This window comes from Scophthalmus maximus, chromosome 8 (genome assembly GCF_022379125.1).
Source record: "Scophthalmus maximus strain ysfricsl-2021 chromosome 8, ASM2237912v1, whole genome shotgun sequence".
In the NCBI taxonomy this organism is placed as follows: Eukaryota; Metazoa; Chordata; class Actinopteri; order Pleuronectiformes; family Scophthalmidae; genus Scophthalmus; species Scophthalmus maximus.
The window spans coordinates 6,545,383-6,558,716 of record NC_061522.1 but is presented as its reverse complement, the minus strand read 5'-3'; the positions used below and the strand labels follow the sequence as shown (position 1 = coordinate 6,558,716).

Here is a 13,334-nt window from a genome sequence, read left to right as displayed (position 1 = left end):
GCTGCTGTCGCTTGAATTTAAAAGCATCTCAGATTTTTCAAACTTGATAGTAACTTTTTACACATGGTAGAATACTTGTAAAATTAGGAGACATATTATTTTGTTGTATCAAAGTTCTGTTCTTTTAATCCGTGGTTTACTATTGTTTAATGCCGATGCAGGAGAATTAAAGTGACAAGTCTTAAACATTTGTTGGGAGCATGTGTACCATCACAAACTATCATTTTGGCACTTGGGTTTGTTCACCCACATCATAAACTTTAAGGCATGTGTGGGAGCCAAATTACACTTTCACATGTTCATGCTTAGTTTAAAATGAGTGCATTTTATATCTGGTTTGGTACTTTATGTTAGCTTAAGAACAATGTTTATGCTTTTTTTTTGTCCCGTATATCTGAGTGTGATCTGTTTCTTGTGATGGTTTTTCCACTAACCACAATGAGGAAAATGAATTGAATTTCACTTGCGGTGCTCACAGATGTGGAAAAACTACATTTAAATCTTTGAGGAAATAATCCTCATGACTTGATACCAGGAGTGAGTGACCAAAAATGTGTACATGGGACACACGTCCCCTTACCGCAGTCAACTTCACATATAGGAAGCTTCCTCTGCAGATAATCTACTGATGAGAGGCCTCATCAAAATGCTCCGCCTGCCACTGCCATGCCCTTTGAATTGTACCTGTGTACAGAAGAGGGTTGTTTAGAATAACCTGAGCTTGTAACTGCAGAAGATCCTTAAGTAACTGTTTCCAAAAGTCATTGTAAAGGAAAATGTCTTGTTCCTTGTGTTTCTGTGTGTGCGAGACTGAAGGAGGAGGGTCAACACAGGTCCTGTTAATCTACCCTCTGTTATTCTTTTCACGGAAGCGGTTGCCGTTGATTGTTGCCACAGAAACAGGCAGCCAATAACGAGGTCTGACGAGCAGGGTGCGGGGTCAGGCCACCTCGAGCCACGGGAGGAACAATGGCGCCGACTCCGCCCACTCGCTGCTGTGCGTGCTTTTGGGTGTGGGAGTCCATGGGTGGGCGTGTGTTTGGTGAGCTTTGTAGGTCAGACCTTGATGCAGTTAGTGGAGCGTTGAGTTGTGTTTTGATGTTTTTTTTCTGACATCCAGCCCCTCCTCTCATTCAGCACACAGGCTGAGGCTCTGTGAAGTTCAAGTTCAAGTTGACTCTGATGGCAAGTTTGTTTTCCAGCTGCGGCTCCTGTTACACATGGATGAAAAATAGCTCCAAATTCTTAGATGAAACTCTATGCTGCATTATTTTGCAACCTGATAAAAGCTGCTGAAATCTGCCAAAAGGTAATACCGTCATCCTGCATGCGTCTGCGGGTGCATTTACCCCAATGCAGAGCAGAAACAGCTACTTGACGGGGGAAAAGAAAACTGCTTTGACAACTGATAAATAATGTCATTATTTTTTCAAGCAAAACAAATTAAACTCCAGATTCTCAAATGATTGTTAACTGAATATATTTTGTGTTCTGACAGGAAGACCAACACCTTAAAGTATAAAGAGCCTTGGCCCGTGAGAAAGTGTGATTGCGCTTTTTTCTGACACTACACGATCAAAGTAGAATATTCAACAAAACAAATTAAAACAATTAAGTTGCAGCCCCACACTTTCATGCCATTGTGTTAATCTCCACCATATCATTCCGATAATGTCACACGAGACAGCGCGGGGGTCAGGGCCCCCCCTTGAGGCGCTCACACAGAAAAACCTGATAGTGTCACGAGATGATGAACGGAATTGTGAAGTTAAAAAAATTCACTCTTGCTGCACCAAATAAAAAATGCGCACGCTTATATGTGCAGTTAAACGCAGGGTGGAAAACTATTGGGGCTGTTTTGAAAAGGCTCAAATGAAATTGGGAATAATAACTTATTTTCGGACTTTTCTTTAATAGTTGCTTTGAGTTTCCGTTGAGTCTCCCTTCGCTCACCTTCTACACATCTCAACAAGCACAAATCCCACGTGGAACCAAATATCTCAGTTCAAACATTGAGGAGCATTCTCTCTCTCTCTCTCTCTCTCACTGTGTCCCGAATCCAGCAAAGACTAAACTTAAATTAAACTTTAAGTGCTCAGGAGACGAATGTCTGCGAATCAAAGAAACCGTTAAACTTAGAAACCAGTTTGTTTAACCACCAAAACACTTGTGCACACACGGTCGGAGCCGTCTGCTGTTTGTGTGATCATGCTTTTATACTCACAAACCTCAAAGGGCTTTAAAAAAGAAGAAGTTATTTTAATACCCTGATTAGAGGAGTTAAAGGCCTGTGCTTTCACAAGTGTTTAGTCTGTGTAGCATTGACGGCACCTTCTTCACGGAGAGAGAAAGAAACAAGATGAGGCATGCACCCAGATATGAAAAGGAAAAGGACACACACGCCTGAACGTTACTCAGATGTGCTCAGGCAACATAAAGCTCTTTTCCCGCCAACAACCGGAAGGTGAGAGAGCGAAAAGGACGTGCAGCAGAGTTCGTCTGCCAGAGGTAATCGTATCTCTTGACATTTATTCCACCAGGACGTCCCAGGGAAAGACGGCCTGTGGACACGGTGTGGGCTGATGGGTGAATGGGAGAGCAGGTGAGCAGGTGGGCGAGACGGGGAGGAAAGTCTGAGCACATCTGGTGGATGGATGGAGGCGGGAGATGGAGGCAAAACCACGGAAAAGAAACTGTGGTATCACTACTTTTACTGGAGCAAATGATCTAAGTCTATCTTCATTGACCTCTGACGACAACATGTACGCCTTGATTTTCATGAAGCACGCTCTACAAATTCAATGTGTTATTATTATTATTTGGCTCCAAGATCATCATTGTCCATCTGGGGAGCAGCTTGTCTTACAAACATTACAGTCTGAGACTAAACATTTGTCTTTACTCTCTGTTTTTCAGTGACCGACCAAGCAAAACCATGAACTCTTGATTTCCCTCTTTCCATCGGAGCTCTTGACCTGTGGGCTTCAGTTGGGCTTCTGGAACAGCAACAATTTCAAAAACACTCCTAAACTCCTGAACCCCTCTCCTCCAGTAATTACGAAGACGATAATAACAATAACAATAATAATAATCTCTGAGTCACACAAAGGCCTGAATCGTGAAGCTGTGATCTCTCGTTGCATACCTGTGTGCGTGAGTGTGCATGGCGGTAATGATATCCAGAGTTGGCACTGCCTGCAGGCGAAATCCCAGGGAAAGCATTTACTAATGATAGAGCCAGTGAATTACACGCACACACAAACACACACGCACGCACGCACACACACACCCTATTATCATGAGCAAACATGTCACTATTGCTGCAATTCAGTATCGGATCATATGTGTGTGAAAATACCTTTTATCAGGTCTGCTGATCTGATGAGGGCGTGAAACACATGGTTCAAAACCACTCAATTTTGGTGTGGGTGCGGATTAAAGGCTGGATGCGGTCCAGGCAAAAAGAAGAAGAAAAAAAAGGTTTTCTGAGACTGTGACCAAGATCCAGCTCCTTTCCAAGAGCCATGATTCCCATCATTACTACTTTGGGAAAGGCCCTGAGCTGAAAACTTGCGGCTATTTCCTGGAGGCAAATGAGTTACAATTATTCACTTCAGTGACTGTTATAAACAAATATCAGCTAAAAACGCCACCGTTTGAGGTTTAAAAGCGCGACCAGAATCTGATTCACGGCTCTGCCGGCCTTCCACTCTCTGACTGCACCGATCCTCGAGGTCATCATCCTGCTGGTTGCTCTTCTTTTGATCAAAACCTTGCTGGCGGCATGAGATTTAAAAAAAGAAAAACAAAACCCACACGATGACTCACGGAGGTGGTTGACCCTTAAGGCGCAGGCCTTCGGATGGTATCCTCATTTCCTTCTTCACCTTTGACCTCCCAGTAACTACTTCCTCCCTGACTGTGTGGCGCTGCTGGAATGTGTCCTTGTGGCTCTGGAGAGGGAGTCAATAAAACAATATGTCTACAAAAATCCCCTTTGTGCCGTCAAAGAGAGCGGACTTCCGTTAAAAAAAGGAGGGAAATCACTCTCCAGTTGGCTTTTTTTAAGTGTCTGTCTGAGGGGACAAAGAGCAGCGGGTCAGAGGTGGCGAAACGCCAGGAACAGACAGGAAAACCTTAAAAAAAAATCCACATCTGGGGTTGCACTTGTTCAGGGATTACACGCACACACACACACACAAATTGCGCACACAGCCGGATCATAGCCGTCTTTACCTCCGATGTGTAGAATTGGCTCTTAATGCAGCTGGCTGCTGTCGCTGAGAAAGTAATGAGAGGCTGCTGCAGGAAACGGGAGGAACAAGCCCAGGTTTGGACACCGTGTGCGATCCCTTTCTCTCATCGCGAGTGTCATGTGAGCTGGTTAAAATACAGTAATTCACAAATGGTCTAAAATTAATCTCCATCTTATCAATGCGATTCTGTCCATTAACCCTAAAAGTGCAAATTGCCAATGATCAATCCATATAATTATCTAGCCTAAATCTATATCTTGAGTAAAGCGTAAACAGAACCATAACTCTGAACAGAAATCCATTTGATCTGTCTAATTCAGATTGCTGAAGACCTACATTAACTTCAGATAAAACTATTGAATACACCGAGGGATGATTACAGCCATCGACACCGGTTCCATCCTTCATAACCGGCACCGGACTATTGCTTTAAAGCCGACTGGAAAAGCTGTGAATTGTGTCACCAGCTCGAGAGGGTTTATGCCACTATTTTATTTCATTATAATAAGCACAGACTTTGCCTAACATAGAGACAGTTTGGGCTTGAAACGTTCTACTTTTTCCAATGTGAGTCTAAAGGTGTTTTTAAAATGTGAGTCGCCAAAAAGCAGAAATCTCAATTAACTTTGTAGACTCATCACATGGATAAGATCGATATGCAATTTTTGCTTGCGAGCTGATTGTTACTAACTTGAAAAAAAAGACATGATACGGCTGATTTCTGCACTGAAATGAAGAATTATTACAATTACAGAAGCTTTTGTTGATTTGTATTGGTTTGAAACAAGAAGTTTTTTCACATTGACAATCCAGATGTTCTGTAGCATGTGCACACAAAGGTCTTAGTCCGTACATCTGCCCCTTCCCATGAAAAGTCATGTCAGTTTCATAATTGTTCAAGGCAACAGGCCACAAAAATATAAAGTATTTATTTGTGGTACATAAATACAGCAGTGTTTTATATGATATTAGTGGCTGATTGGTTAAGCTGCCCAGAGGTAGAAGAGAGTAACATTGGACTATATAATCATAAATTTTCGGTTCTGTGTGATGAACAGTGGTTTGGAGAAGTTTTACGGTTCTTTACGCCAAAAAAAAAAAAAAAATCACACTAGAAATACTCTATTACAAGTAAACATTCATCTTAAATTCACTGCCTACAAAAGAGACATGATGTCACATCCAAGATTCAAAATGATGAAAAGATTCACGGCAACATCAACAATGTCTTAGACAAACTCCAGACTCCATGCAGTTATAGTTTCAGTCTTTCGTGAGGATGTTAAAAGTACTTGAAAGATGTGAAGTAGTGATGTGGACTGAACAACACGCTCAAATAGTTGATCACAGGCTAGTTTCTAATCCAGATTATGAAAAATATTTCCCTCTGTGACTGATTCTGCCTGTTTTTCTGTGTGTGTGGTAGTAGGTAAAATCACAGGGGATTTATGGGTATCAAGGATACAAGTATATTTGGTGTACTTTATTTACTGCTGGGTAGTTTAATCTGACTCTTTATCATCTCATGACATGTTGTATAGAGGGACAATTTAATCTGAAAATAAGCTGACAGCAGTTACAGCTGTCACATACATCATGATGATGATTCATATACAATATTTACGTTTGAAATGGAGCTTCAAAGTAGTAAAACACAGAAATGAGTAGCTCTTCAGATGTTTCTTACAGTACCTGAGTATAACCTCCACAAGGTGTGTGGTAAATTAGCCCCGACTACATTTCATCAGTGCAGCTAACAGTCGTCACTTTGCATCATGGAGAAGAGGAAGGAGCACACGCTGGCCCACGAGCTGTTGCAGTACTCCTCGGCCGTCTGCCGGTGGTCCGCGCGCCGGGTGCAGCCTCGTCCGGCTGTGGGTCGGGCGGTGGCGGTGGAGCGAGGCGGTGGCGTCTCCGGGTCTCCTCCCGACGCCGAGCTCACCGCGCTGGACACGTCCAGCTTGAAGTGCGCGTCCCGCGGCGCGCGCTTGCACATGCTGGCCTTCACCAGCGCGCGCTCGTCTTGGCACACTTTGCCCTGCAGTCGTTTGAGCGCGCGGGCCACCTGCTTCCAGAAGCCCTTGCGGTCGGACCGGTAGCCCCGGCAGCCCTGGGGTTTGGCGTCGTATTCACACCGCATGTCGGTGGTCCCGCCCTTGGCGCGCGCCTCCGGGTTCTCGCATTTGACCGACAGCCTCACCGCGTCCCCGGAGTCGCTCGCCCCCCACGTGCACCGCATCTTGTCGTCCGTGAGCGAGAACTTGCCCCGGCCGCTCGCCGCGCCCTTGTTCCCGCTTCTCTGCGCTCTGCCGGAGGAGGCTGCCATCACGGCGCCGTGCGCCCCGCGGGTCTTGTTGCGCGCACCGGAGGACAGGGAGACCCGGTGCCCGAGGAAGGCCAACAGCACCCAGGGGGCGAACGTCCTCAGCAGCAACATGTCGTCCTTTAGAAGATTGTTAATTATTGCCTGAAAGGACAGGATGGTTAAGAAGAGAAGTTGCATGGACACAGGGAAGAAATCCAGAGGGGGAAAAAAAGGTTCTATTCTGAATTTGTGTATTTATCCAAACCTGGAAACTCTTTTACGCATATAAAAAAAAGGTGATTTTAAAAGTGTAATAAATCTAGAGACTGCTGTGAAAACCAAAAGGGGCCATACTGTAGTACACTAGATAAACATTACACACAGTAAAGTCACATATACTCAGTGTAACTTACCGAAAATGACAAGTGATGCTGTGCGTAAAAGCTTCTCCCAGTGGCCGCCGGTCCTCCCGCACATGGCTTTCATACATAGACACCGCGGCACGCCCACCTCTCCCGCCAACCCCCCGTACACACACATACACACACACACACACACACACACCCATAGCAAATCCATTGAGAAAAACCGTGGCACAGTCCTTTTCTTTGGGAAGGAGAATGTGTTTGTTCTGTCCTGACCTGACTTGTCCCAACTGAACTCCCGCCTTCTTCGGGGAGCTCAGCCGAAGATCAAAGAGACTGTTAACTAACCCTGATGGATCTGCGTGTCTTCACAGAGGATGGGGGGTGAGGGGGTTATTCTAAAGAGCTTTAACAAGACAGATTACCACATTATGACCCAACCTCACAGCACCACACACGTGCACAGCCATGAGGAGACCCTCTCCGAAATACCCTCTCTTTGTCCCCGAATGAGGATTGTGTGTTCAAAATCTCCAAATAAAAAAGGGAATTAGGTAACATAGAATGAGTAAAGTATGAACAGCGGACGTGTTCAGTGCATCAGATATGTGCTAACTCATTCATATGAACAGATCCATGATCATTTTTTTTTGATAATACTGAAAGATACTCTCACTAACCTCCTCCTGACATTAATTTGAGCTACTATAGTGAAAAGAGCAGAGGAGAGTAAAAGTCTTCATCTTTCATACAGGCTGTCTATTACAACAACAATCCAAAAAGAAATCAGCAATATGTGAATATAGAAATCTAAAAATGTCAATAATTCAACGTTTAAAAAAGAGGAGTATTTCAAACAAATGTTCCCGGTTGACAGACAGATGTGAGGCACCGCAGCACAGTCCCCGGGGTCTGTACATGATCTGTACAAATAAAACATGCTTTGTTTCTAACGTTAACGACGACTCGACGGTTCATCCACGTGTTCCAGTTCAAGGACACTGCTTCTATGCTGGTTTACTGGCACAGCGGAGCAAATAAAAATGCTACGAATTACAGCTTCACTTTAACAAGTCAAAGCACCGTAGGGCACCTGCCTCCAGTAGAAATCAGATACTGTTTGTCACAATCACAAGAATGTAGCTTTGTGCAAATCGCATCTTATTTGTCGTAAGAAACTAAGAAACCAAAACGTAGACTTCAGTCAGAAGGAACTGAATGTTAGATATGCAATTATAAATGCATCCCTATTCAATATGGTTAGTTTGAACACATCAAGGTTTATATTTCGTGTGTTTCGGTGCTATGGAGCTGAGCTTGTATCACTCACAAGAAACTACTGATTCCACAAGGGTAATTCGATAAATCCACCCCACCCCGTCGTCACATTTCACTCCTGCAATGACTCAACACCTGCAAGAAGAAACAAAGACGGGTCACGATAACAAGGACGGAACCGTTGATGGCTGTGAGTCACAGAGTCGGAAATATCCAAAGAAAGGCCCAATCGAGGGCGTGGTGGAAATCTGGAGCAAGGACGGTAGATGCAAATCGTTGAGTATTTCATTTGTAAGTGAACGAAACGTCTGCGGACGGGACCCGAGCATCAAGACAGATTCTGCAGTGTCTGATGAAGAGAGTTATCAGTGTGAGAAAGAAAAGGGGGAGTACAAGATTTGCCGTGTGCCCCGTGGAGGGGGAGGGCGGGAAGTGTAAAACATGGCTGCATCAGTGTATCTGCAGGTTGATTTCAAGGCTGCACAGGTCGGGTCACAGAGTCGCAGAGAGAAAAACATCTTACGTGAGAACATTGTTTAGTAGAACAGCAGGAATTTCATGGATTCAACCTTTCTGGGAAAAACCACGACCTGGATAACTGAGAAGAGAATCTTCACAGATGTGTCGCAAATAGTAGAGGAATAACTGTGTAGAGGTGTGTGTGTGTGTGTGAGTGTGTGTGTGTGTGTGTGAGTGTGTGTGTGTGTGTGAGTGTGTGTGTGTGTCTCTTTCTGTGACTGTAAGACAAAAAGCTCATCCCCACAAGATAAATCATTACATTTTATGATCTTTGTTCAAGGACAAGTCTCCATCGACTGATCATAAGACAAAGAAATGTACCAATTGACAAAAATGTGTGTGTGTGTGTGTGTGTGTGTGTGTGTGTGGTCTAGGTCATACACATGTCGCGGGGACCTAATTATGTTTACATATTATTGGGACTTGTCTTCCTAATGGGGACAAAAAGCAAGTTGCCATTACATAAACCATTACATTTTACAGTGAAGACAACACTAAAGGTTAGGTTCAGGCAAGTCGTAGTTAACGTTAAAGTTAGGGGAAGTGACCAATGTAATGTCTCCTGAAGTCACAGACAGTATGTGTGTGTGTGTGTGTGTGTGTGTATGTGTGTGTGTGTGTGAGTGTGTGTGTGTGTGTGTGTGTGTGTGACAGAGAGGGAGGGAGAAGCAGAAATATGAAGGTTGACATGATGGCTCCTCTCTGCTCCGCAGCACCACCCTGTGGTTTCCAGAGGTTGAATACATGATACTCACTGACGAAAGACTGATGTTCTGCTCATTATTGCCTAAAAAAACACACCAGTTACTCTGTGTTTTGCTGTACTGCTGCTATCACTTTCATTATTTTCACTATTCTGAGGACCATCAGCCAGTGAAGTGTGCAGAAGAGGCCTTGGGTGATGTTGCACTGACAATGAACGGGACAGAAGTTGATTATAAGTGGATTATTTTATTTGTGTTGTAATCTCAAGCTTCTCAGTCCTCGTGATCGAGATGCCGAGCTCGGTGTGTGTGACTGTCAACTTACGCTACTGACATGGTTAAGTGCATTTGAATGTAAGTGTCTGATTGAATGTTGTATTTTACATTTTCTTCTGCACAATTACAGTTAGGAGTTTAGATGTCGGCTCCACAAAGTTTTTTCAAAATGAACTACTCTTCTACTGAAGCATACATTTAATTTTCCTCTACAGCAGCTTCAATGCTTTATATTTATGACAGTATCATACGTGGATGTTCTGCATCGGCTTTTCTTTGACGCTTTTAAAAATCCAAGTGAAATATTCAAACTCAGAGCGTATGTTCACGTCTTCAATACGCTATCAAATTGAAATATTGTAGATGTATAGTGCATCATTTTGTACACACCCGGACATCTTTGGAAACTCTCGGAAACTCTCAGATCAAATATGAATTGTGTCTTTGGGTGTTTGAACGATATTTGGCTGCAGAGCGTGGATCAACTGCCCGTTACGGGATTAAACAATTTAAAGAAGTGGCTCCTGCGACTGTGACGTGAGTTAAAGAGATTTCTATCGTCGGTCCTCACCCACAATGTGTGTGTGCGTGTGTGTGTGCGTGTGTGTGTGAGTGCGTGCGTGTGCGTGTGTGTGTGAGTGTGTGTTAACAACACCGGGGCCGCAGCCACTCTTATGGCTCTGACCTCCACACAGACCCCCCTCTGTTCCTGCACACAGTGGCTCTTAAGACTCAATGCCGCTGCTCATACAAAGACGTGTTTAGCTCTGCTCAGGCGCCTTCTGTGGCCCAGGTGTATTATCTTAAGTGCAGTCTGTGTCTGCATGTTAACAGCTTCCCCGGCCAGACATGTTGTTGCAGCCGGCGATGAAACGAACACAAGGACTTCTTTGAATGAGTGAGTGTGAAAAAAAAAAGAAGAAAAAAAAAAAGTGCAACTCGTTTCAGCTGAGAAGAAGAAGAAGAAGAAGAAGAAGAAATATAAAAATCACCACGACACAGAAGAAGAAAAGTCACCGCTTTGACTTTTATTCTCTTTTTGTTCACATTAACTCTCCTGGAATAATAAATGCGGTTGAGACATTTGAAACAAGTGATACAAGGAGGGAGTTTGACATCATATACAAAACAGATTCACATGCCTGCCCTGCGTTGCCTTTGTCTTGCTGTGAGTGTTTTACAGGTCGGAGCAGTCATCCGATCACTGGTGCAGGTTGAGAGCTCTTGGTCCTCAGCCTGTGAGATGCTGCAGTGTTGGGGAATCGGACCTCACCAGGCCACGACATGTCTCCGGAGGCTCCCGCACAGATCCTGGAGTGGCCAAAGATCGACGAGACAAGTTCTGATCGGATCTGTCGCTGGTGTTTCCAACCTGAAACAGCCCAAAAGTGGAGGATTGCAAAGATTAGTTTAAGACACGGGTCGTTTCATTTGTGAACATGCTGCTGGATATGTTGTATTCTGGCTTTAGAGTCCTCCTCAGTTTCATCAATGCACCGAAACCAACCCCACATCTTTGTCGTTCTCATTCTTTTTTGGATCTGACTTTGTCAATCTACCTCTTGCCAAGCATATTTTTTGTAACGTCTGTCTTAGATTATTCCTTGTTTTTCCAATCACTCACCTTTGTCTGCAGTATCGTCTCAGTTCTGGAACCAGCTGATGAAGTAGCTGCACACGCCTTGGAAGCTCTTCCAGCAGTACTCGTTAGCCAGGCGGGAGGATTTGGAGTCGGGCTGCTCTGTGGGACGAGTAGTGGTCTTCGCGGGCTTGGGGGTAGTTTTCTTGGTCTGGGGGGCCTTGCCTGGCTGGGGCTTGACCGGCTGCTGGGGCTGGGGCTTGACAGGCTTCGGAGTGGCGACGGGCTTGGCCTGGGCGGGCACCAGCGGCTTGCGCGGCTCCTGCACGGGCTTGGAGGGCTTAGGGGTGGTGGTCTTGGGCCACGAGGACAGGAAGGTCATCTGGGCCTCGTCTGGGTATTTCTTGCACATCGATGGGCGGTAGATTTTGGGTCCCTGGCAGGCGTGGCTCAGCTTCCTCAACTCCCACATCATCTGGTTGAAGTAGTGGCGAGGGTTCTGGTTGTAGGCACGGCACAGGTTGGGCTTTCCCTGGAAGTCGCAGTAGTAGGAGCGTGCTGGGGTCTGTCCCTGGCTCAGACCCTTGCAGGAGACACGCAGGCGAGTATAGTCCCCGGCGCCGGACACCACCATGGTACAGGAGTCCTTGGTTTTGGTGGCGAACCTGACGGGCTCATCCCAGACGCTGCGTTGTTGCTGCTGCTGCTGCTGCGGCGGCGGCGGCGGCGGCGGCTGCCTGTTGTCGTTGCTGACGTTGATGGTCTGAGCAAATGACACACAAACGGTCGCTGCCAGAACCAGCAGCACTCTCATCCTGGCTCTCATGATGGTGCTAGGTGGGTCAGGAATGGATGGATGGAGGTGGGTATGGGATGTGTGCGTCCGCACAGACAGTCAAAGTGTGCAAGGATAGAACGCATCCAAGTGCGACTTTATAAGGCTTCAGCTCACAAAGAAGGTATTATTCAGGTGATCGGAAGGACCCAAACCCCTCCTTCAGCTCTGACCCCTCCCTTGCTTGCTTACACACACACACACACACACGCACACGCACACGCACACGCACACGCACACAGACTACATGATGCCTGTGTGGTTTGCCGCTGGATGGGATGGATGAAAGGAGGGGGGAGAACATAAACCGAAGGAGGAAGAGGGGAGAGGGTCGGGGGGTCTGTGGGGCCTGAAGGAGTCTACACACGTGAAGCCAAATATTGTGAATAAAGAGTGGTGAGACATTATATAATGTCACATAGGAGGTTCTTTGACTGCTGGTGACCGGGAGAGGAGGAGGAGAGTGCTTTAGGGCCCAGGGCCAAACTCCAGCCTCAGGTTATTTGCTGAAGAGTTAAAAGTTGATCTGTGATCCTGTCAACGGACCACGGACTATTTCTGAGCAGCCGGATTTTCAAACCCAGAAAACTTTATTTCTCAAGTTTCCAGAGACGCCAAATTATGCCAGGCTGAATGTACACCGATCAGCGACAACATTAAAAAACAGTAATCGCTTCTGATGTTGTCGCTGGTGGCTTGGTAATGCCCGGTGTCATTTCACATCCTGACTTTGGTTTCAAAACTTGGCCCGACCGCACGCCAAAGTGAGCTTTCACTCCTCATATTGAACAGAAAAACAGACGCTGCCTTTGAAAAAGACTTCAATATTCCACAAGTGGCAGCTGGTGTGGACACAGACTGGGGGTAAAAAAAAGAGAGCGTATGTACAGTAAAGTCTACCGCTGTGTACAAAGTCACATGTACTGTGTGTGTGTGTGTGTGTGTGTGTGTGTGTGTGTGTGTGTACGTCCACAAACGCACACATGCCCTCGGAACATTCAGGGAAAAAAGGTTTTTTATAGCCATCAATCTGGCGGGGAAGAGAAAATGTTCCCCTGTAAGAGACACGGGGAGAGAAGAGTGTGTGTTTATGTGGTCTGGAACAGATGTTCTCCTACATTTTTTTGTTGAAAACAAATAAATAAAAAAATGAGGGTTAGTGTGGTGTGATAGGATGCAACGGCGTCACGCCACCTCAGTCGCTGCCACGGCCCCCG

At 45.5% G+C, this 13,334-nt stretch overlaps 2 protein-coding genes across 2 annotated transcripts; both read right to left on the bottom strand.

The window, feature by feature from the left end:
* Positions 1-5,004: 5,004 nt before the first annotated feature.
* Positions 5,005-7,336, bottom strand: LOC118313112 (fibroblast growth factor-binding protein 1). The gene is made up of 2 exons (XM_035638379.2): positions 6,975-7,336; positions 5,005-6,723 (listed from the first exon to the last, which is right to left on the bottom strand). Exon 2 carries the CDS (start codon positions 6,691-6,693, stop codon positions 6,010-6,012), a length of 684 nt encoding a protein of 227 aa, XP_035494272.2. The 5' UTR covers positions 6,694-6,723; positions 6,975-7,336; the 3' UTR covers positions 5,005-6,009.
* A 3,375-nt stretch (positions 7,337-10,711) lies between these two features.
* fgfbp2b (fibroblast growth factor binding protein 2b) lies at positions 10,712-12,214 on the bottom strand. The gene is made up of 2 exons (XM_035638211.2): positions 11,328-12,214; positions 10,712-11,075 (listed from the first exon to the last, which is right to left on the bottom strand). The coding sequence occupies exon 1, from the start codon at positions 12,106-12,108 to the stop codon at positions 11,347-11,349; it is 762 nt and encodes a 253-aa protein (XP_035494104.2). The 5' UTR covers positions 12,109-12,214; the 3' UTR covers positions 10,712-11,075; positions 11,328-11,346.
* Positions 12,215-13,334: the final 1,120 nt, after the last annotated feature.